The 26,021-nt window shown below is 31.9% G+C and overlaps 1 protein-coding gene across 1 annotated transcript; it reads left to right on the forward strand.

The window, feature by feature from the left end:
- Nucleotides 1–543: 543 nt before the first annotated feature.
- On the forward strand, nucleotides 544–2,449 carry LOC107616790 (zinc finger protein JAGGED-like). Its single transcript, XM_016318712.3, has 5 exons — nucleotides 544–814; nucleotides 926–1,020; nucleotides 1,147–1,281; nucleotides 1,558–1,648; nucleotides 1,717–2,449. Coding segments are annotated over exons 1-5 (744 nt in total). The 5' UTR covers nucleotides 544–812; the 3' UTR covers nucleotides 2,138–2,449.
- The last annotated feature ends 23,572 nt before the right edge of the window (nucleotides 2,450–26,021 follow it).

The following is a 26,021-nucleotide window of genomic DNA, read 5'->3' on the forward strand; positions in this document are numbered from 1 at the left end:
CTGGGTAGAATTTAACACCCCAGAAAGGAGGCATTGAGCTATTGTATGTGGACCATACATTACCTGTTTCTCTAAACATGCCCCCCTCCTTTTAGCACAATAACAACGCAAATTGTTCACGTACCCTTATGCCTCTTTCTGCTATATAAATGCCTTCTTTCATTCTTAGGGCAAACTTTAATGCTCAAACATGTGTACTGCACCATCTCATTGCCACCCTTTGTTGGCAAAACCATTTTTCTTTTCGATTTTTTTCAATATCAACCTCAGCTCTAGGGCAAAAGAAACTATATAGAGCCAGAAAAAGTAGCGCCATATATATAATTAATATCAATATATATAATTCTTTGGGCTTACTTCCCTAAGTTTCCAACGAAACTAGACCAAACTAGATTGGAATAATTAAGTAGTAAACACTTGTGATTAAGCGAGCCTTCAATTCCCACACTCACCCACTCTCTCACACTCTCTTTTTAAAGTCACGAGACCCACTGTCCCATTGTTCATTCAATTGTGTGTGTGTGTGTGTGTGTGGGAGAGAGAGAGAAAGAGTGTGTGTGGCGTGGCAGAGGAACTGATAGAGAACTTTCAAAGCTCTTTATCTTCTACCATCACTCAACTAGCCTCTATATTGCAGTTCCAAACTGAAAGTGTGTCTCGCAAATTTTATAAAAAGCTTTTAGTTCTATCTTCCCTTCATCTGAAAGAAAGAAAGAAAGAAAGAAAGAAAGAAAAGAGGAGTGCTGGCTGGCTTGCCCCTCATATTTATATATATTTTCTGTCTCTCTCTACTCTCTCTGCGTGTCGGTACCATGTAGGTCTTCCCCCACTACTACTACTACAAAACCTTGTTGCTTTTCCTCTATCTCTTAATAATGAATCTGCTTCTTTCTTCTATTCATGTGATGACTTGTTTCCTTCACAGGAGACCAGAAGGAAACCCATTAGACCTTAACAATTTGCCCGATGACTACAATAGAGATCATGGCAAACAACTCCTCCAAGACACCTTCTCTCCCGGTAAATACTACTTTTTATCTTGGTTTTTGGTCTTGTCCTAGTCTTAGCTAGGTAGGTGAAACATAAAGAAAAATGATTGATGGATTGATGCATGATATGTGTGGAAGTTGGTTTAATTGGGTGCAGGTTGCAGGAAAAAGAAAAGCGGCGGCGGTAAGGATGGAAAAGAGGAGTGTGGGAAGGTGTATGAGTGTAGATTTTGTTCCCTCAAGTTCTGCAAGTCCCAGGCTCTTGGGGGACACATGAACCGCCACCGCCAAGGCTACTCTCTACTCTATCTCTCTTTTTCTTTTCTTTTTTTTATATTATTATATACATGTATGAGAAACGGGGGACATAGATTGATAGATTGTTAATGATTTGTCCATGAAGGTAGGCGTGGTCATTTCAAATAAAAAAAAGTAGTTGTTGTGAGTGTGATATGATGATGAAGAAGCAAGATTCCTGAGATTTCTTGAAACTTTAAAGAGAGAGGGCCCTGCTTTGCTTCTTTTTTCTTTTTGTTTTTATTTATTTAAATTATTTGATTTTCATCAGAGAGGGAAACAGAGACGCTGAACCATGCCCGTCAGCTGGTGTTTCGTAACGATCACACCCTTGCTGCTCATCAACCTCCACCTCACTTAGGGTATGTTTGTCATTTCCATTATTTCAACCTTCTTCCTCTCCTTCATTATTCTCATGTTTTGAATTCAGATGCTGTCAAGACCCAACAGCGGCAGCTCTCAGATTCCCAAGATACTTCTCTGCGTCATCCACGTCATCAACCGCTGCAGCATCTCATCATCAGCCCTATCTATACGCTTCACCATCCAGGCCACCGCCTGTCTCGTTCCCGGGGGCTCATCACCAGTTCGCTCCTCCTCCTCACGATTACTACGTGGGCCATGTCCTCAGCACCGCCCAGCAACACGCCATCAACTACGGCGGTGCGGCGGAGTCATCAGCAGCAGGAGGCAGTTACACGTGCATAGGTGCACCGGTGGTGGGAGGAGGGAAGGAGAGGGATCAGGAAGGGTCGTTGAATTGGGGAAGATCATCATCAACATCGGGATCACAGCCTCATCATCGTTTGGATCCTCCTTCAGCGATCAATCGGTTTCAAGATGGGTTCTAATATAATATATATGAGATGAGATTCTTTGTTTATTATATATATTGAGTAAGTGATGATTATGAAATAGAGTTGTAGTATGCTATGCTATGCTATGCAGTATGTATCATAAAGACACGCCATCCGAATGAGAATGAGAGAGAGACATAACAAGCGAGGTTAGCTGACAGATGGGGTCATGACTCATGAGTGAGTGAGTGAGTGAGTGAGAAGAGAGAGAAAGTTATCACTACTTTGTTATTTTCGGTCTTCGTTTCGTTTCGTTTGCTTTTATTTTCTTTTCTTTTCTTTTGTTTTGTTTATCTCAACAGTGACTTGGCTGCAGCTTTTGAGCTCATGTACACGCTCAGCTACTTTGGCTTCTTCGTTTTCCTCTTCTCCTTCTCCTTCTTCTTCTTTCCAACTTTAACAACTAACTAACGGGCGCCCTATTCTATTTCTATTGTTAATTTGTTACCATAACAAATACTAGTTACTAACTCAAACTAACTTCCCACTCTTTGCATCCCAAGTATATAATGGATTATGTTAATTAATAAACCGTTGTATGTATAGCCTTATTATTGAATGTGTGTGTTGCCCTTTTCTTACTCTAATTGGTGGTGGCTTTCACTACCTGAATCTTTGCCGGTTCCTCTTCTTCTCTCTTGCTCTCATTCTATCCCAACCAAAATTGGGGTCTTCTAGTTTCTTGAAATGCTTTGCTATCAGTGTCACGCATGTCTGCACAATTAGGGTAATGATCACATACACACAACTCCGACTCCTCTTTAATTTACACCCATCTTGCTAATTAGGATCCATGCTTAAAACAATCAAACCTGCCAAATCTCTCATTTTCTACTTGCACAGAACATATAGTAGTAAAATCAAGCTCCTATATTTGTTTTCAACATTCGTGAATGAAACCAACCAAAACTACCACCTAAGGAATCAAACAGTTTTGTCACCGTCATCTTTGCTGCTAACGTATACTGTGTAGATACACAAATTTTCATTATCCATATCTTGAGTAAAGAACTTGTGTAAATTAAATTTCCATGAGATACATGGTTAAACATTTTTTATATTTTGGTAACAAATAAAATATTAATAAAAAATTATTAAAATTTATTATTTTTAACTTTATTTAATATATTATATAATATATAAATACTAAATAAAATAAATTTAGACTGTTTAAGTATTTGTATTTTGTTGATATAAAGAGGGAGAATGAATACAATTTCTAAGATAAAAAAATAAAAACATATTATATGTTTTTTTTAATTAATATTCTTTATTAAACTGATTTATTTTATTATATATAAATGGGAGAACTAAAAATATATAAAAGTCTTAACCATATAATAAAAATATCATTTCTCCCTCAAACAATAAATTCTTAAATAAGGTTAACTTTTTTAAACCGAATCTTGCAAACACATTATTGTAAATAAAGCTTAATTAGTACAAGTATGAACTTTTATATTTGAACTTAACAAAAGCCTGCGTTTTTAATTTTGGTTTGGGGCTCAATAGCCCTGCTTTAATTATTTGGATAAGACTTGCTGCTAAGTATTTATCAACCATTATAAAATTAAGAGAAAATTCCACTCCTCTCTCTACGACATTTTCCTCTCCTCTATTTTATAAAATATTCATTCTCTTCTCTTATAACTTTTAAAAAACTTTTTCTTTAATTCATTTTAAATTTTTTGTGTTAACTAATGTTAACTTTATCCATTTTCAAAAAAAAAAATTATTTTTTTATCATTAAATTTTGTTTACCAAAATATCCTTTAATAAATTATTTTTTATTAATTAAATTATATTTTTATCAAAATATTTTTTATAAAATTTAATAATTAAATTATTTTTTTTATGATATCCTTCACTAATTTTTTAATTATTAAATTATAAATTTACCAAAATTTTTGTTAACATTTTTTTTTATATTTTATTATTAATTTTTTGATATTAATATATATTATTTTTATATTAAAAAATCTTAGTAAATTTATTTTTTAATATTAATATCAATATATATTAATTGTTATACATATTAACAATGATAAAAAATTTTATTTAATGTTAAAATAATATACATTGATATAAAAAAATTAATAGTAAAATATAAAAAAATGTTAACAAAAATTTTGGTAAAATCATAATTTAATAATTAAAAAATTATTGAAAGATATTTTTAAAAAAATATTTTATTATTAAATTTTTTTTAAAAATATTTTGGTAAAAATACAATTTAATCAATAAAAAAATAATTTATTAAAGGGTATTTTGGTAAGCAAAATTTAATGTCAAAAAATAAAATTTTTGTTAAAGGGTATTTTTGTAAAAAATAATTTATTTTTCTTGAAAAATGGATAAAGTTAACCTTAATTAACACAAAAAATTTAAAATGGATTAAAGATGAGATTTTCTAAAAATTATAAGGAAAAATAATGTACATTTTATAAATAGAAGAGAGAAAAGTGTCATTTTAGCATCTCGCAAAAGAGGGGAGTGAAATTTTCTCTAAAATTAAAAACCTTATTTTGATAATAAAAAATATGTATAAAACCTATAACTATTTTGATAATTGATTTTCTATCCAAAGTTTATTTGGATTTCTAAACGAGAAATCGAATATATAGTAGTGCATAGACGGATCCCATCGATCCAAAGAAACGAAACTGAGATATCCAAAGAAAGTTCATTTAAATAATTTTATATTATTAATTACGAATTTGGGCTATATCACTACTTTAGTCCAATTGAAGGAAAAAACGTGTCTAGCAAATTGAAACTGACATTGGATAGTTGTGTAAAAATAATTATTAATAGTAAAAACTCAAAAAGTACCACTGGCTGATCTGGTAATCTCACATTTGAAGCTCATAAATAAAAGATAGTACTATTTAAAAAACCTTAATATATAAGAACTAAGAAAATAATAGTACTGTTTAGTTTAGTTGGGGTTCTCCGTATCTTGAGACTAGAAATTATTAATTTGAGAGCAGTATAGTATGGTATAGTAGGGTAATAGCAATCTAATAATCTAACCTTTTAAAAGGCCTTATATGCCTATAAAGAGGACATAGTAGCTAATAGGTAGCTGGTGAGGTGATTAGATAGAACCCAAAGATTACTAAGACACTTCAGGCAGCCTAAGATGCATAGGGTTGAATTTCTAGACCAAACCCATTTTTGGGCAAACCATGAGCATGCATGTTTGTGGGGACAGATATTAGGGTTCCAGGTGCTTAAAAGTGCAAAAAACTCAAGGATTGGCGGTGAGTATGAATCAATAATATAATAGCTCTATGCATTAAGCTATAGAGCTTAGGATGGAGCTACGAGACAAAAAGATACAGACAAATTGATATTGGTGATGCCAATTGCCAAGCCAACCATGAGTAGAGCAGTTAACAGCTATAGCAATTAGCCCTAAGTCCTAACAACCAAAGCTACTAGCTAGTAATTAACTCACCATCTCATTGTAATTGCAATCTTAGCTTCATCTTCTTCATTCATGCCTATCTGGCTCCTTATCTAGCCACTAGCCTCGGTTCATTCAGCTTATCAGATGCGCCACCACTTGCATTAGCTTCTCACCTTCAACACTTGGAAATTTTTTTTGAAATAAATTAATTTTTTTTATTTCCCAACACAAATAAAAATGTGTGTGTGGACATACAAAATAATTTCGTTTTATTCATTCCTTCTGCACTATATTTTATCTTTATTCTTCTCTTCTACACTATATTTAAATATTTTAATATAATTTAAATAAATAGAATACTTATAAAATAATGTGTGGATAGGCGTGTTTTAGCATTCATTTTATTTTTATTTCTTGTAATAAGTTGTAGATTATTTGTTCAACTCTTACTTTAGAAAACAATTGTATTCATAATAATTTTACTTAAATTTAAATTATATTAATTAAAGTAGATTTTAAAATATCCTAAATATAAAATTATGAATACAAACTTAAATTACAATAAATTAAGATATTTAAATTAGATTAAAATATTTAAATATGATCTAAAAAAGTAAAGATAAATATATTATAAAAAGAAGAATAAAAAATGGTCTTTTACCACATACTGACACAGAGACTGAGAGAATGAGATTCAGTATTATGTTTGTTGGTTTAGAGACTAGTATTAAAATTTCTGTCTCTGTCCCCAGAATTTCGGTATTTCGGTACCTCCAAAAAGTGGAGACACAAGGGACTAAAATTTTTAGAGACAGAGACTGAAACTTTAATAACATTTTATACCTAAAATACCTTCATTTCAATTAATTAATTCTAATTTTATCCTTTGTACAAATTAAATTAGAATTTTATTCTTGTTTTAATTTCTGTCTCTCACTTTGCACCAAACAGAATACTGAAATTTATTTCAATCTCTGTCTCTTAGTCTCTGTCTCTCAGTCTCATTCTTTCCGTCTCTGTCTCTCTACCAAACGCTACCATACAGACCACACTTTCTAGAAAAAAAATCTATATATAAAGATGTTTTTATTTATTTTGAGAAATAAAAAATTATTTTAATTTATTTCAAAAAAATTCACACTTTGACTTTCTCAACTAATGGAGTCACATCTTGGGCACATTCTTCTTACATTCTATTTTTTAGTTTTAATTATTATTTTACACTGGATTGATGTCTCAAATGTTTTTATATTCATGGTTCCTTTTCCCCCTCTCTATACTATTTCATATGGTACTGGTCTTATAGGGTCAACCTTGTAAGAGAAATTATCTATGAATCCGTAACCAAACATATATATATATACAGGGGAATTTTATAGAGAGTTTTATGGTAGTATTAGTTTTGGTGATTAAGAATGGCATAAATTTGATTTATAAATAAAATATTTATATATAATAAGAAAATTAAATTTAAAATTAAAATAATTTTTTTTCTTATAATTTTTTATAATTTTTTTATAATTAAAAAAAATAATTTTAAAAAAATAACACCAAAGTAATTTTTTAAAAAATAATTTTTATTAAAATAATTTTTTATAATTATTATTTTATAATTATTTTTATTATTATTTTTTAATTACTTTTTATTTTTAAAAAATATTTTTTTATAATAATTTTTTTTATAATTTTAAAAAACTAACACCAAAATAATATTCTCTTTCTTGGTGTTAGTTTAAAAATAATCATAAAAAATTATAAGAGAGAGAATATTATTTTAGTTTTAGCTTTTCAAAATTATAAAAAAAATAATTATAAAAAAATTTATTTTAATAAAAAATAATTATAAATATAATTAAAAATTATTTTAATGTTATTTTTTTTAAATAATTTTTATAATTATAAAAAATTATAAAAAAAAAGAAAATTATTTTAGTTTTAGATTTAATTTTTTTTATTATGTGTTAATATTTTATTTATAGGTCAAATTTATGCTATTTTTAGTGACCAAAACTAATGTCACTATAAAACTTCGTGTATATATATATAAATTGTTGAACCAATGCATTCTCAACTATAAATAATACTGAGATAAAAGAATCCTAGCTAGTTGAATAATCAACTCCTCCAATGATGGATGGCATATATATGTCGGTAGAGAAAATCAACTTTGAGTTGGGTCGAATGGTTAACTCACTCGTCTGCTTAAATAAGTGTCAAAAATTTAAATTTCATTTTGTATCTCCAACACAAACTCTTAAATAAAATTTAGATCCATAAAAAATTAGTCCTGTAAAACCAAAACCAAATGTGAATTAAAAAAAATGATTCCATTAATTATATATGACAAAATGCATATTGAAGAAAAGCTAGAAGCAAAATGTTAAAAAAATGTATTGCAAGATCAATTTTTTTTACTTAATATATATTTACATGTGTGTCTCCTTATTCAAAACTTAGAAAACATAATGCAAATATATTACTTCTTTTGTATATGTACAAATTTATCACTTTTGAATTGAGCATTTATTTTAAAGTTAAGAAATATATTTTAAAATATTATATTCTCAAAAATATTATAATTGAGTGTTATAAAATACTTTGTTTATTATTTAGCGTTACGAATAGTTGAAAATTGTTTTAAATATTCTCAAAATAAGTTCTTAGACAAAAATATAATAATTAAGATATAATAATAATTTTATATCTTAATTTTCATTTTCTTGACATGGGAATATCAAATATTTATCGAGGAAAAAAATATATTTTAGGTAAGAAATTATTTCTGATAATCAAATTTTAAAATTTCAAACAAATATAAAATAATATATTTCCATGAATAATACTTAAAAACAATTGATTTTTTTAGTAATACTCTAAATCAATCTATAAAAAATTTTTGGTTAGTCATCTTAGTTCTCAACAAATTTTAATTATTAATCCGTCTCTAAATTTTTATTTTATTTGCCTCTATGTCAGATTATCAATTTAAATAGAAAGACTCATCTTAAAATTTTAAAAGATTTTAGAAACTTACATGTCTTTATTAAATAAACGACTATTATTGATTTGTCTAACTTTTTATTAAAAAATTGACTTAGAGAATAATATGTCAAACAAAATAGAAGGTTAGAAATTGATTTAGTAATTAAAATTTTTAGAGTTAAATTATCCGACTGAAAATTCGTTGAGAACTGATTTAAGAGAAAGTCTAGGGGCTAGCAACTTTTCTGTTTTGTGATCAGTATTTAACAACCAAAAGAAAAGTGAATGATTTTTCACCATTTGATGTAATCTGACACCATTAAAAACACTACTGATGGTTACAAAATACAAAAGTTGATGGACTCTAATACTCTTCCTGATTTAATATATTATTTGAAAAAAATGTTCAAGTAAAATACAATTTTTCACTAAAAAAAAATAACGCGGATCTTTTTTACGATCACATAAATATTTTTGGTGATAAGAAAATGTAAACTTTAAATGTTAATAAACCCATTGTCTATTTTTAAAATTAAATAATAATTATTAACTTCTTCGATAAATATTAATAAATATTAAAATATTATTTGAAAAAATTCAGTGAAAAATCATAATTCTAGTAATGATTAAAAATTCTCATTTTTTTCCATATATATATATTGGTTTTACTGTATTTTTTTTACCATATATATATTTGATAAGAGACAAGATTGAAAGTTCACTTATTTAATGCTAAAAGCACTTTGTAAAACAAGGCATTGGAGCATTAAAGAGCATTAAGCCCCACAAAAAACACAAACAAAAATGGAAAAGGGAAAAATGGGAAATGGTACAGAGGATACAGGCTTTGGCTCACAAGTCACTGAGTCTCTCCGGGTCCCCCTACTTTTTCATTTCAGTACTTTTGTATTTGCACAAACAAACGTACACTGATCAAAAGACATTATCAAATTGCAAACGCATAATCTATAGTCTTTGACAAAAGATATTCACAACACTGATAAAAAAGACAGTACATATGAGATCAAATTTTTCTTTGATCCTGATTCCTGAAACACTGATCCCCAGTAAAACTACCTTCGTTATACCTCACATTCCTTTTTCAACAGAGAATCCAAACATCGTTTCTTCATCGTTACCACTACTATTTTATATTTTTTATTTCACCACCTAGCTAGCTTCAACACAATAATTAATCTTGCTATGTACATATGAATACATATTTTTCTCCGTTACGAAATTTCTATGGTTGCAATTCACTACACACTTTAATGCATGTAATCATCCTAGTCAGTCTAATGTACTCTTCAGACTTTAATGCCTCTCGGGATCAGAGAGAGAGAGAAAGGGCTTTGAGATGCTGTTGGATCTTGGTGATTGATGAGTATAATATAGGGCCACAAAACTGAAACAGCTTGAGAAAGAGAGCAATGCAGGGCCTTAGTTATATCTTAATCTTAAATGCAGTAAAGCGGAAAAAAAATTGAGAAAATAATAGGGATTTAGCAAAAGAATGTCTAAATTGGTTTAGTGTGTTATGGTTAAGAAAGATAAAATAAAAGGTTTTGATTTTTTAATATATTAAAATACCCCTAATTAAATGTAAAAAAAGTCTTGTTTAGATTTTTTATTTATGATAAATTTAAGGAAAAATATATGAAACCAATTCCAAATCAGCCAAGAATAGAACAACTTAATTAATTATAAATATAATAATTAGTTTTATTTATTTATGATTTAAAATATTGGTTATTAAATGTTTCACCACATCCAAATTAGGAAGAGATACGTTCAGTATTATTGCAACTTGAATCACAAAAACTGATTCAATTAGCTTCCGTCTCTTCATTTTACTTCTCAGAACCATCCAATTTATAAAGAAAAGAAATATCCTAATTCCTAACATAAACACCATGCACGTAAAGATTTTAGATTCACCAAAAAGTATTTGACTGATTTTTGGCTGAAATCATCTTGGTTCCTAGAACTTAATTAGCATCGTTAGTGTGCATAATAATAGTAAAGAATAATAATTAGAATAAAAGAATTTAGAAGAGGTTAGTTTGATATTATAAAAGTTGATGAAGACAGAGAAGCAGTAGTTTTGGATGTCACCGACTGTTAATAATAATTATGAAACCGTACATGACATAAATAAATGAATGAGAGAATGTTTAAAGTGTATCTGTGCAAATTAAGTGCTACTTTAATTAATCTTTCATCTTCTTCAATCTATCAACCCTTCTTTAAAAAGAAAGGGCAGCCTGCTATACTCTTTTTTTAGTTGTTTCCATCGTTCAAGAACTCGTGAATTAAAAAGAAAAAAGGTAGAAGAAATCATGAAGATGCTAGCTTATCCTCTCTTTCTTGCAGCTTTCACAGTAATTTTCTCCGTCACTTACGCCGTGCTTTGTCTTGCTGCTGTGTCACAATTATTATTTCTTTCTTTCGTTTATATCTCTCTACTCTCTGCCGTTTCAAACAAACAATAATGTCTCTTGCTTTTCTTCAATATGCCACCACAACATTTTTTTTATTATTAGCTTCTTCATCTCACTTGAACAAAATAATTTGCTTTTAACATTAATTAATTAATTATCGCTTAAACCCCTGGTTACTGTAGCCTATTTCTAGTTTTTATTTTTATTTTTTGGACCATTGTAAATTATTTATAAATAAAAAAATTAAGTGAAGTTCTAAATCTGATAGATAGATAGATAGATATTTTTATATAAATATTGTAAAAAATAATCATATATATATATATTACGTATATATAGTTAGTAGAAATATAAATAAAAGCTTGAATAATTATTTATAATACATCGATTACTCTTGTATTAAAAAAATTTAATTTATACTAATAAACACCAATTATATTTTTGTCGCATAGGTTAAAAAAATTATAATAGGTGATTATATTTTTTTAAAATGAGATGGCACACAAGTAAAATTTTTTACACTAATAAAGGAAATGCAAGTTAGGAGATTATTATTTTTTAGTCAAAAAAAGGTGGCTAGTATTAATTAAAAAAAAATATTAGTCACCTAATTAAAGCAGAAAACTGATATGATTCCAGAAGTGTATTAATTAATTATTTGATCATGCAGAAGTGATGTAGATGTTGAAAGTGAGGATAATAGACATGCAATATTAGAGAGAAAGAGAGAGAGAGCTTCAGGTTCCGTCAGTGTGTTGTCGACGATGAACATTATGCAATAGGAGAAATGAAGAGGAAACATATTCACCGAATCTGTAAAGAAACCTAAAATCCTTCGTCACTATCTCATCACTTGTCTTATAAATTTTAGAATATAACCTGCATTTGAAGGTTGGGTGCCTTAAAAAGAGACAGCTGACTGCACCAGAGTTAGCAATGGTGGTCCATGCAATAATGATGCTCACATTTAAGATCATTCAATATGCATTAACAAATAATACTTACACTATACAGTATGAATTATTAGGATCGCGTGTCATGTCCTTGTTCTATATTATATGTTTTTAATATACACTTGTTCTAATAAACACATATATTAAAGTTATTAATTAGACAATTTATATAAAAATTTAAACTTTTAATGTATTTATTAAAAGAATTTAAACCGTTTTTCATTATGTTTTTGCATTTTTACGAAATACAAAAATTCAACTAGAGAGCCAAATTTTTATAATATTGTCTGATTTTTTTAATTTTTTTTTTAAATTTTAAAATTATAAATTCTAACCCTAAATTGTATACTTTGTAAAAAGTAAAAATTAAAAAAATAATTTTTAAAATATTAATTAATTAAAAATTAATTTTTTATACTTTAAGCATGTATATAATATAATGTTTTTAGTTTCCATTAATTACGTGAGAAGGATTTATTAAAAAAAAAAAAAAAACATCTACTGATATATTCAGGAACTGTCTAAGGTGTAGTAGCTAGGTGGTGAAGACTTTAGGATTTTCTTTAAGAAATAATGTGGGTGTAAGTGCAGCATGCACTATAAGTTGTGGGTACCAAACACTCTAAGTTACGTCAGTCATGTTTTCAATTGATGCAACAATTTCATCAACCTCCTTCAAACAGAACTATCAGTGTGCATAGTATATGAAACAGCTCTTGCTGATTTCTTTTTTCTTGGGTACAAAGCTATTGCTGATGTATCCATTGAAAGAATACACGAGCACACAGTAGATAAAATAATGTTGTATCCGATACAATAATATACATGAAACCATAATTGTTTCAGAAAATATTAGTGTAAGTGTGTTAACGGGTGAAGAGTAGTTAATGGAAGAGAATTAAGGAAAGGGAAGTTTGTGATGGAAATAATTGAGAGAGACACGCGGCAGGGTTGAAAGGTTGGGCCGGCCATGGCATGCAGAGTGCGTGTGAAGGTGAAGATAGATGAGTGAGTGAGTAGTAATTCATGAATAGCCATCACTTTCCCTCTCTGGGCATTGAGCAGAAGCAGCAGCAACAATAATTATATATAATAAGAGTTAGTTGCAATGGCCGATGCAGAAGCAGAGATAGATAGAAGAGTGGACCATGTTGTCCAACTTACCTTAAACAGAAAAAAAGGGTATCCGATAGAAGCTAAGCCCCCACAGGCAATGCTATTGATCCTAATATCACGGAGTTTCACTGCCTGAACAACACACTCACTCACTCACTCACTCACTGTCGGATGCATGGCCCTACTGCTTCCATTGCATCACTGAAGCTTAGTTCTTGTGTGTGTGTGTCTGCCCCCCCTCACCCTCCCCCTCAAAGGGTAATTGGCAAGTGTGCGAATTCAATTCTCATGCAACTACTCAAAGGATATCTCTCTGTTTCCTTGTTTTCTTCTCTCTCATTCTTGTCTTTTCTGTCTCCATTCATTCACTCATTCACACTGCTTCTTCCGCTTAGCTTTACTACTAGTTAAGTAATCAGCGTAACTGCATTCGCCGCATCAAATCACGCCGTAATTATAAAATTCATATATCCACACTACAACACATATCAACACAGCTTTCTTCCTACCTTCTCCTTCTCCCATTTTAAGAATGCTATATAAACCCTAAAATGCTCATCATATTTATATTTAAGGTAATGTTAGGTAGACAAAAAAAAAAAAAAAGCTAAAACTTGCCTTATTTAACATTAATTAATTGTTGCAACAATTAATAAATGTTAAATAAGGTAAATTATGCCTGTTTTTGGCTTATTTTCTTTGGTTAACAAACATTTCTGTATATTTATATAATATATATATATGATGATTGCTATGGTGTCTAAAAGTGTTTGCCTAACTTATTAAAAGAAGTTAAAAATCAATATTTAATTTTAAAAATATAAAAATAAATAATTATTAAATATTCAAAAGTTGCCATAAAGTAAGTTAGGCAAAAATTAGGCACCAAATTATAGACACCATAGAATTCACCTATCTATGTATTATCGTGTGATTGTTACGTTAGTAAACCTAACTAATTTTCAAATTCACTTCCTAAAAAATTATCTAAATTAAATCTAATTGAATGACTATATATAAAATTCTTTATATTGTTCATGTATGAAAATTAAATTCATACTTTAAAGCATGATATTCTTAAAAGTATAATTAGTGCCTTAAGTTTGATAAAATAACATGTTATTGTACTTTTAATTTTTAAAAATTAAGTACTTTTTTATGAATATGTTTTTTAGAATTAATATAATTTTATATATTAATTAATATTTAAATTTAGTTGTACCTTTTACTATAATGATTTAAATTTTAAAAGTAATTTCATCATCAAATACTATTGTTGTAACTTATACTTAATATAAACTATTTTATTTTATTATACCGAATATAATTATTAAGAATAATTTTTTTTGTCAAGTTACACCTTAATATATACACATACACCTCTCTCCTTTCCTCCCCTCCTCTATCTGTCTATCAGTTCTGTATAACTATTTTCTAGTCATATCTAAGATTTAAATTTGGTACACTTCTTAAATTAACTATACATAGATACCGCTAGAGTAAGCCTTGCAGTTTATTATTACAATATTTAAAAAACTATCTTTAAAAAAAAAAAAGATAGACAACTTAAGAAAATATAAACTTTATCAAATCCATTTTTAATAGGTGGGTGCTCACATACATGTCCATATGATACATAGATTTTTTTGTGGTATTATTAAAAAAAAATAGAAAAAAGAAGGATCCACAAAATATATATATATATATCAAAGTATCTTCTTTTTACCTATACGGTATCCTCCAACCCGACAAACCAATGACTAATTTGTCGGATATCGGAGTTCCATTAAAGGTTTGCGCAGGCCAATGTCTGTTGCATGCATAAGACAAGATTCAAATACTCAATACTTGTTTAAACAGACTAATGAACTAACTACTAAACCAATCCAACTTGGTTAGTATCTTCCTTCTTTTTTTTTTTTTTTTGGTTACCTACGGTATCTTCCAACCCGATAGGCAAATGACTAATCTATCGTGGGTCGGAACTCTATTTAAAGATTTGTCGCTAACCAATAAATTGCTACATGCATAAGACGAAATTCAAACTCCCAACACTTACTTAAGCAAATTAGCTAATAAGCTAATCACTGAATCAACCCAACTTGATTAGTATCTTCCTTTTTAATAAGCCTAAAGTCTCATCATTTAAATTTCATGCTAGGCCTGCTAGTGTGATATGGCCCAAAAAAGAGTTGGCCCAACTTATTCATTGTGATTGAAGGTTCCCAAACAGTGATATATATATATGAGAAAATCTAAGGACCAGTATTTTTATTAAAATCTGACCCGTATTTAACCATCAAAAGAAAAATGATTAATTCTATATTATTAGATATTATCTCACACCATTAAAAATATTGATGATGGCTAATTAATGGTTAAATATCACAAATTTTGCTGGCCGTAACACTCCTCTGTATATATATATATTGTTGAAACACTTTAAATGATATTATAAAATATATCATTAAATGTTAACAATTGTGATGTCTTATGTAGAGCATCTTTTGTATTGAATGATGGGTAGAGGTAGATATATATGAGTATCGAAGTTATTTATTGAATTTGTAAGTGCTCAAAGTGAGTGATGGGAGAATATGAAGCATGGTCTAAAAGAGAAGACAAAAGAAGAAATAGAATTGCATGCACCCAAATGCATAAGAAAAAAGAACGGGACAAGAGGGGCAGATCCAAACCGACCAATGGAAACATGTCCGTGTTTAAACGAAATTCAAGACGAAAACGACCCTTCATTTCAGCAAAATCAATGTGGCTTCTTTCTTTCGGTGTAGAGTACACATCACGCGGTTGAGTTCAATTCTCGATCACCATTGTAGATGGATATATACTACCATGCATGCAGGCCCAGATTTAGAAATTGACTATTGAGACCTCCTATTGCTTTTTTTAACTCTCTTAGCTTCTTCACTTTTATCATATTCTAAACCGTCAATTTCCTTTGTCTCAAACATTTTTCTCGAAATTGAAGGCAACGAACTAGTTTATTCAAATAGCTAACTCAAAAATGAAAGATGTATTACTCTTATAAATTATTTAGAGATTATATTCTTGAAACATCTAAGATTTGTAATAATCATATCATTTTTCTTTGCTCTAATTTCTTTTGTTCATTAGTTCTGATAAAAGAAAAGAGGAAACTTATATGCAAATGTAATAATATTATAATGGACAATATTACTATGCGTTATAACTTTAAATAAAGGATAAAAATGATTTTTTTTATAATAAAAAAATTATATTCAATACACACGTTATTTACAAATTTAATAATTGTCGTTAGAACTCATTAGCAAAATTAGAACAAAAGAAATGATATGGTTATTACAGATTCACATCTTTCAAAAATATAATCTTTAAATAATTTATAAATATGATATATCTATTAACTATTTGGAATTTCTAACCACAGACTAACTGGCAAGTACACCGGGTCGTACCAAGTAATACCTCATGTGAGTGAGGGTCGATCCCACGAGAATTGATAGATCAAGCAACAATGATTGATTGATTGGCTTAGTTAGGCAAACAGAAAATAGTGTTTGAGAGTTCAAAAGCATTAATTAATAAATTTAGATGTTTGAAGACAGGCAGGTGAATAAGTTGGGAATAAAATATTGAGAAACAGTTAAAGTTTTAGAGTTATCTATTTTTCGGATTGACTTTTCTTATTAATTTATTTTAATCATGTAAGATTTAATTCATGGCAAATTATATGTGACTAGACCTTAATTTCTTAGACCTTTCTAGTCTCCTCTAAAATTCACTAACTGCCAATTCCTTAGTCAATTAATTTCAATTAGAAGCTTCATGATCAAATTCCAGTTTATATGCCACAAAAACTCTAATTACCCAAAAACAAAAGGATTATATGTCACGTATCCCGTTAAATCCAGATAATTAAAATTTAGGAGAATATGTTTTCAAGTTGTTGTTCAAGTAAAGAGCTTTTCGAAGTTATACAAGAACTCAAATAGAAAGAGGGTCATACTTCCGTTCTACCCAAATTCATAAGATAAAGAGCGAAAACAATTCTTAAATATAAATCAATACATGAATTAAAATAGAAAAATCAATAAAATCAATCCATACAAATAGACAGAGCTCCTAACCTTAACAGTGGATGTTTAGTTGCTCATTTTTTCATAGAACAATAAGGATTGTAAATTGGAATGGAATAATGTTTTGTTTTAAATGTTGTGTTGGAACCCCCTGTTGGAATCCCCTTTTATAACTAATCCTAATTAATTTAAAAATTATCTTTTTAAAACTTAAAATAATAACTTTTCCTAAAAATAATATTTGAATTTAAATTAGAATTAATTAACAAGTTTTCAGTTGATGGGTGGGGACCACTCGTTTTGTCCATTCTGCAGCTTCTAATCTGTGTTTTCTGGGCTGAAAACTGGGTCAAAACAACCCAGAAATAGCCCCCAGCATTTTTCTGCGTTTTCTGCACGTGACGCATGTCACGCGTATGCGTCAGTCACGCGTACGCGTCGAGGGTCTTTTCCGCAAGTCACGCATACGCGTCAGGTATGTGCACACGTCGCTGAGCAACTTTGCTTTTCACGCGTACGCGTCAGGTACGCGCACGCATCGCCATGAATAACTCCAAATCACGCGTACGCGTCAGGCACGCGCACGCGTCGCTCCTCGCTGGTCAGCTTCATGGTTTCTTCTCTTTCTCTGCAGAAACTCCATCAAATCCATCCGAATTCTACCTAAAGTAAATAAAATTGCACAAGATTCAAAATAGCATCCATAATGGCTAAAAGATAATTAATTCTTGATAAAACTCCACAAATTAGATGTAAATTCACTAGGAAAAGATAGGAAAGATGCTCACGCATCACAACACCAAACTTAAATTGTTGCTTGTCCTCAAGCAACCAAAACTAATATAAGCTTAGGATGTGAATTTGCATGAGAATGAGAGTTCGATTAAGCTCATGTCTTTTCTTATAGCGGGGTTTACAACTGCAATCCTGAATAGTTTTGGCATCTCACTTTATCCTTTGAAGTTCAAAATGATTGGCATCCATAGGAACTCAGAATTCAGATAGTGTTATTGATTCTCCTAGTTCAGTATATTGATTCTTGAACACAGCTACTTTATGAGTCTTGGTCGTGACCCTAAGCATTTTGTTTTCCAATATTACCACCGGATACATAAATACCACAGACACATAACTGGGTGAATCTTTTCAGATTGTGACTCAACTTTGCTAGAGTCCCCAGTTAGAGGTGCCCAGAGTTCTTAAGCACACTTGTTTTGCTTTGGACCACGACTTTAACAGCTCAGTCTTAAGCTTTTCACTTGACACCTTCACGCCACAAGCACATGGTTAATGACAGCTTGATTTATCCGCTTAGACCAGGATTTTATTCCTTTGGGCCCTCCTATCCATTAATGCTCAAAGTCTTGGATCCTTTTTACCATTTGTCTTTTAGTTTAAAGGGTTATTGGCCTGCTTGTTTTTTTTCTTTTTTTTTCTTTCTTTTTCTTTATTTTATATTTTTTTCGCAAGCTTCGTGTTTTTCACTGCTTTCTCTTGCTTCAAGAATCAATTTTATGATTTTTCAGATTATCAATAACATTTCTCTTTTTTTATCATTATTTCAAGAGCCAACAATTTTAACATTCATAAACTTCACTATAAAAAATATGCACTGTTCAAGCATTCATTCATAAAACAAAAAGTATTGCCACCACATCTAAGTAAATAAGACTACTCTTAAAATTAACTCAATTTCTCATGCAATACATCACTTCTGTATTTTTTATTTGAATTCAAGCTCAGTGAGTAATACATGAGACATCTTTTAAAGCAATTAAGAGAAAACTAAACTAGACCTAGGATTCTAACTAATAAAGGATCATGCAACAAACAAAGTAAAAATAGCAGAAAACCGGAACATTATATAGAAAAAGAGGGGAGGAATAAAAAATGAAAGGAACTCAACTACCTTAGTTATCCTAGCGGTTGTTTTATTCTTCATGTTGTGCTCTTCAGTGACGATGATTCGCCTCCCTTTTGGTACTATAAAAATAAACAGAAAATCCTTAAGCGAAGTGTCAACACAAAACTTAAAAGTTTGCTTGTCCTCAAGCAAAGAAGAACTGAAAACAGAAAGAAACAACTATTATGATGAAATAAGAATAAAAGGATAAAAGAACAAGAGAGAATTAGGATTGGGAGAGAGAGAAAAAAAATTAAAACTGGGCGGCGAACTAGTGTAGTTGTGCGGCGAAGGTGACGCGTATGCGTACGGCATGCGTACGCGTGAGGCGCAAAATTTCCTTAATGACGCGTGAGCGTCAGGCATGCGTCCGCGTACCCTTGGTTTTGTGCGATTCGCGCAAAGCCAGCCGCGCGCACGCACAACTCTCTGTTTGCGTGGCTTGGGAACCAATAATTTCTTGCGACGCGTGCGCGTCATGCACGCGCACGCGTCGATGGACATTTTTGCAAATGACGTGCACGCGTCTTTGACGCGTACGCGTGAGGATATTTTTGCGCAAGGCAACATTCCTGCGCCACTCCCGCGCAACTCTCTGTTCACTTTATTATTATTTTTTCACGCACACCCATATGACGCGTACGCGTCAGCGAAGCTTGCGCGTCGTGTGCTCATTTTTTTTTAATCGCCTGAGGTGTTCAGTTTCTGTGATAAAATAGCTGCATGATCAGTAAAATAGTAAAAATTCAATAAAACTTAAATAAGTAAGAAAACTACTACTACGCAAAATAACTAAGGATACGAAATTATCGGGTTGCCTCCCGACAAGCGCTTCTTTAACGTCACTAGCTTGACACTTGATTATTGAAGTTTCTTCCTCTTCTTCCAGTTAGTTAAAAGAAATGTCTCCAACGGGGGAGAGGTGAAAATTAGTGCCCCCTGATATAAATTCCTCCTAACAAGCTTTCTTTTATTGTGATTAGCTTGATTCACCTTGCTTGTTGGGGTAGAGGTTGGATTATTTTTTTCTGACCTTTTCTTCTTCATGGATATTTTATTCTGTTTCTTGGTCACAATCCCCTTTTCAGTGCTTCCCTTGGTTATCTTCACTTCTTTGATTTCAACATGTGGGTGTTGTGTGATGGTTAAAGTGTACCCTTCATCAAGAACTTCTTGAATTGGTGGTTCAATAAACTCACCCTCCATGCCACTCTCTGCTTCATTGGAGTATAAATTTCCATAATTGTTTTCATCCCTTACAACCTCCTTTGTTTGTGCATCTTCCTCCTTTGTTGGTGCATCTTGTCCCTTTGTTTTTGCATCTTCCTCTTCTTCCATGTGTGAGGGTGGAAAGTTCTCTAATTCACTGGAGTATAAACTCCTTTGATTGATTTCCTCACTTTCTTCCATAGGATCTTGCATTATATCTCTTGGGAAGGAATTTGCTTGCTCCTCTTCCTGTGACTTGATAATCGACTGCACATGTTTCTCTATATTTTTGACACTTGTCTTTATATCATGTATGTATTCTTTCATGAGAAGCTCAAGATCTGATAGTATTTGAAATGAATAAGGAGATGGTGGCTCTTGATATGAATAAGAAGGAGGTGATGATTCTTGATAAGAGTAAAAAGATTATGGTTCTTAGTATAGATAGGGAGATAGTGGCTCTTGATATGGGTAAAAAGATGATGGTTCTTGATATGGATAGAGAGGTGGTGGTTCTTGGTAGTTGGAACATGGAGCACTGAAGTTTCTTTGGTTTTGACTTTGCCAACCAAAATTTGGGTCGTTCCCCCATCCACAATAATATGAATCACTACTCGGGTGTGAGTAGTAACACATATGATCTCTCTCCATTATTTTTCCTTAGCACAAAACACCAAACAGAATTAAACGCACCATGTGGTAAACAGGAAAGCAAAGAAGAAAGAACAGAATTCTAAAAATTAAAATAAGAAAAAATAAAATAAAACTAACTAGGAAACACCAAACTTAATTTCAGAAATTAAAAAAAATATTAATGCTATTTATTTATAATTTTTTTTCAAAAATAATAAAACAAAATTTTAAATAAAAATAAAATTAAAATGCCTAATCTAAGCAATCAAACAACTAATAGTTGTTAATCACAGTCAATCCCCAGCAACGGCGCCAAAAACTTGGTGCGGAATTTCTAACCACAAACTAACCGGCAAGTGCACCGGGTCGTACCAAGTAATACCTCATGTGAGTGAGGGTCGATCCCACGAGAATTGATGGATCAAGCAACAATAATTGATTGATTGGCTTAGTTAGGCAAACAGAAAATAGTGTTTGAGAGTTCAAAAGCATTAATTAATAAATTTAGATGTTTGAAGACAGGCAGGTGAATAAGTTGGGAATAAAATATTGAGAAATAGTTAAGGCTTCAGAGTTATCTATTTTTCGGATTGACTTTTCTTATTAATTTATTTTAATCATGTAAGATTTAATTCATGACAAACTATATGTGACTAGACCCTAATTTCTTAGACCTTTCTAGTCTCCTCTAAAATTCACTAACTGCCAATTTCTTGGTCAATTAATTCCAATTAGAAGCTGCATGATCAAATTTCAGTTTATATGCCACAAAAACTCTAATTACCCAAAAATAAAAGGATTATATGTCACGTATCCCGTTAAATCCAGATAATTAAAATTTAGGAGAATATGTTTTCAAGCTGTTGTTCAAGTAAAGAGCTTTTCGAAGTTATACAAGAACTCAAATAGAAAGAGGGTCATACTTCCGTTCCACCCAAATTCATAAGATAAAGAGCGAAAACAATTCTTAAATATAAATCAATACATGAATTAAAATAGAAAAAGCAATAAAATCAATCCATACAAATAGACAGAGCTCCTAACCTTAACAGTGGAAGTTTAGTTGCTCATGGTTCAGAGAAAAATAAGGATTGTAAATTGGAATGGAATAATGTTCTGTTCTAAATGTTGTGTTGGAACCCCCTGTTGGAATCCCCTTTTATAACTAATCCTAATTAATTTAAAAACTATCTTTTTAAAACTTAAAATAATATCTTTTTCTAAAAATAATATTTGAATTTAAATTAGAATTAATTAACAAGTTTTCAGTTGATGGGTGGGGACCACTCGTTTTGTCCATTCTGCAGCTTCTAATATGTGTTTTCTGGGCTGGAAACTGGGTCAAAACAGCACAAAAATAGCTCCCATCATTTTTCTGCATTTTCTGCACGTGACGCATGTCACGCGTACGCGTCAGTCACGCGTACGCGTCGAGGGTCTTTTCCGCGAGTCACGCGTACGCGTCAGGTACGCGCACGCGTCGCTGAGCAGCTTTGCTTTTCACGCGTACGCGTCAGGCACGCGCACGCGTCGCTCCTCGCTGGTCAGCTTTATGGTTTCTTCTCTTTCTCTGCAGAAACTCCATCAAATCCATTCGAAAGCTACCTAAAGTAAATAAAATTGCACAAGATTCAAAGTAGCATCCATAATGGCTAAAAGATAATTAATTCTTGATAAAACTCCACAAATTAGATGCAAATTCTCTAGGAAAATATAAGAAAGATGCTCACGCATCACTATTCTTTTTGTAGATACTTCCTTTATGTGTTGTTGGATTATCTAACCTGGATCTTTCTGGTTTTGCCTTTTGTAGAAAAAATGACAAGTGGTTGAGAAGCTTTACAAAGAGTTCAACAGGCCAAGAAGAACGTTGCTGCTCAGGCCATCCAGTTAAAGGAGCCGACAAGTCGGGTGATACCTCATCTCCTTCTAAGTCAGATTCCTTCTCCTCTCAATTAGTAAGAATTGTCCTTCCGTTTCCTCCACCTTTGAATACAGAATCTTTGCCCCAAACAGTTCTGCATGTGCCTTCCTTTTCCGATCAGGGTTCTCGGAAGTGAAAATCTCCTTCTTCCGATCTCAGCAATGTCCACAATAAAGACTTTAAAACCGTTGCTTTTTGTGAGGAGCACATATTTTCTTATAATCATATAAGTATTGATGATGTTTCTCTTAAAAAATATTTAGAGGTGCTTGCCCGAGGAGGTATCCAGAGCGCAGGGGTGTGCTCCGCCCTCCTAAAATAATTGGAGGCAACTCCATTTAGCTCTATTCAGAGGAAAGTGACCGATCTCCAAGCTAAGGTTACTTCCCTTCGGAAGATCAAGTCAGAGTTGGAAGCCGAGAATCAAGAGACTCCGTGAGAGGGTGAAGCAATCCAAGGCTGCTTGTGGCTTGGCCGAGGGGTTGCTGAAAAAGGCCAAGGAGAGTTATACCCGTGTCTTCGGGGAGAAGCTGGATATAAAGGAGGACATGGCTAATTATGTGAGAGAGAGCAGTATGTTATTCTGGAGGAGTCAGTGGCTGTGGGAATGGACGAGTTGATAGAGAACCTAAAGGATCAATTCCAAGTTCTAGCTCCTGAGGTCGACCTTTCTCCCATTGACCTTGACAAAGTCGTGATTGATGGGAGAATTGTTTACTCTAAGGCCGAGTTCACTCCTGCCGAGGACCCGAAGGCATCCGAGCTGAGGAGACACCTGCAGATTCTTTCATCCCGACTTCTGAGACTCCTCCTTCTATTCAAGCAGATGGGGTAGGCCCTATGGTTATTGATGAGCAAGATCCTCCACTTTTTTAGTTTTTATTTCAAAACTCTTTTATATTCGATGGCTCGATCTATGGGTCTTTTTGAACACTTTTCATTGTATAATAGGTTAGTTTGAATATTCGCTGAATATACCTGGTTATAGAGTTTTGCCCTTTTAGGGGATTTTTAAAGTACTTTAGCTTTTGCATATCACACTTATTTTGAGGTGAAAAAGTATTTTTCGTAAAATTAATTGACTTGCATGTTTGTGCTTTTGTTTGTTTTTTTTGTGATTATTTAAATATCACTTAACAAACTTTTTATCATATGAGAATGCTATCTTTTTTTAAGAGTCGGTGAGGACTTTCTTTTACAACTCGATTAGTCAAGTTGTTTTATCACGTTGGATATCCTATTTGAACGAACTATTATAAAGTCGGGCAATATTTCGCTTTCATGATGTCAAGAACTAGATCCGACCTTAATAAGTCGGTGTTGTTTTATCAAGTTACTTTTGCGATTCATTTAAGTCTTGTCTCTTTTGCTAACTTATTACTGTACAAGTAGTTTTATAAGGTTGGGTCACGATCTGCTTATATAACTTCTTATACCGATTTGGACCTCGTCGCTTTATCTTTCCAACCATCTAGGTTGAGCAATGATTTTTGTACTTTATCAAGCTTAAATCGGTGCATATAGAAGAACAATTAATTGGTAGAAAATGAGATAATAAATTACCATTGATGAATAATGATTTACAAATGCTATTTTGCTACTAAGAGTTTTTCTATTTTTAACTCTTAACCTTTGTTATGATACCTCGTTAAAATCCCCTTTTCAGGAAAACTCTTTTTCAAGAAAAAAAAACTATGAAGTCAGAAAAAAGAGTACACCAATGAGAGATGTGCGTTTTTCTAGCTGTAGTATCTCTTCATATTGCATGCATTCCACGACCTAGGGAGCTCGTTTCTTTGTAGGTCAGACACTTTGTAGTAACCTTTTTCCAAGACTTCAATGATCTTGTAAGGTCCTTTCAAATTCGCAGCCAATTTTCTTTTTCCCGACTTCTGTACTCCAATGTCATCTGATCAGTATGAGGTCGTTCATGGTGAAGTTTTTTCTGATGACTTTCTTGTTGTACCTTCTGAACATCCTTTGTTTCAACACTTCCTCTCTTATCCGAGCATGTTCTTGGACTTCTGGGAGGAGGTCGAGTTTTTCTTTTTGAGTTTGGATATTTTCTACTTCATTATAGAACCTTATCCTCGGGCTTTCTCCATTTACTTCAATAGGGATCATGACTTCTATGCCATAAGCAATTCGGATCAGAAATTCTCCGGTTGTAGAGTGGGGAGTTGTTCGATGCGCCCATAAAATTTGCGCGAGCTCTTCAGCCCATGCTCATTTTGCATGTTGTAGTCCTCTTTTGAGCCTATCCAATATGACTTTATTCGCAGCTTCTACTTGTCCATTGGCTTGAGGGTGCTCTACTATTGTAAATTGGTGCTTAATCTTGAGGATTGCCACCAAGTTTCTAAAAGTCAAATCGGTGAACTGAGTATCATTGTCCGTAGTAATGGAGTATGGGACCCTAAATCGGGTAACAATATTTTTGTAGAGGAATATGCGACATCTTTTGGCTATAATGGTTGCCAAAGATTCTGTCTCAATCCACTTAGTGAAATAATCAATCCCAACTATAAGATATTTGACCTGTTTGGGTTCCCGAGAAAATGGTCCGAGCAGGTCCACATCCCATTTTACAAAAGACCATGGTGAGGTGACACTGATGAGCTCTTCTGGTGGCGCCACATGAAAATTGGCATACATTTAGTAGGGCAGGCACTTTTTATCAAAGTCAGCCGCTTCCTTCTACAAGGTCGACCAAAAGAAGCCAACTCATATCACTTTTTTAGCTAGTGACCGTGCTCCTAGGTGATTTCCACAGATGCCACTATGAACTTTTTCTAGGACTTATTCAGTCTTAGAGGTCGGGGCACATTTCACTAAGGGTGTAGATACTCATCTTCTATAAAGAAAGTTGTGAACCAGGGTATAATTCTATGCTTCCTTTATGATTCTTCTTGCTTTCCTTTTTTCTTTAGGGATGATATCTAATTTGAGATATTCGATAATAGGAGTCATCCAACTCAAGTTTAGATTGGAGATTGTCAATGCTTCCGACTTGTCAACTTCCTTAACTATTGATGGTGTATGGAGAGTTTTCTGGATCAGGCTTTTATGGTTGTCCCCTAGCTTAGTGCTAGCCAATTTGGAGAGGGCATCAGCTCAGCAATTGAGTTTTTCCTTGGCTATCAATCTACATACAAATGCTAAGTTGTTGGACTTTTTTGTTGTTCACCTGTGTATTCGGCCAAGAAGTTGGCCAAGTATTGAGATT

This window comes from Arachis ipaensis, chromosome B9 (genome assembly GCF_059453495.1).
Source record: "Arachis ipaensis isolate K30076 ecotype BB chromosome B9, ASM5945349v1, whole genome shotgun sequence".
Taxonomy (NCBI): Eukaryota; Viridiplantae; Streptophyta; class Magnoliopsida; order Fabales; family Fabaceae; genus Arachis; species Arachis ipaensis.

Coding starts and splice junctions, on each gene's coding strand:
- LOC107616790 (XM_016318712.3), top strand. Junction 1,021..1,146: donor CCAAGACACCTTCTCTCCCG/GTAAATACTACT, acceptor AATTGGGTGCAG/GTTGCAGGAAAAAGAAAAGC. Junction 1,282..1,557: donor CATGAACCGCCACCGCCAAG/GCTACTCTCTAC, acceptor GATTTTCATCAG/AGAGGGAAACAGAGACGCTG.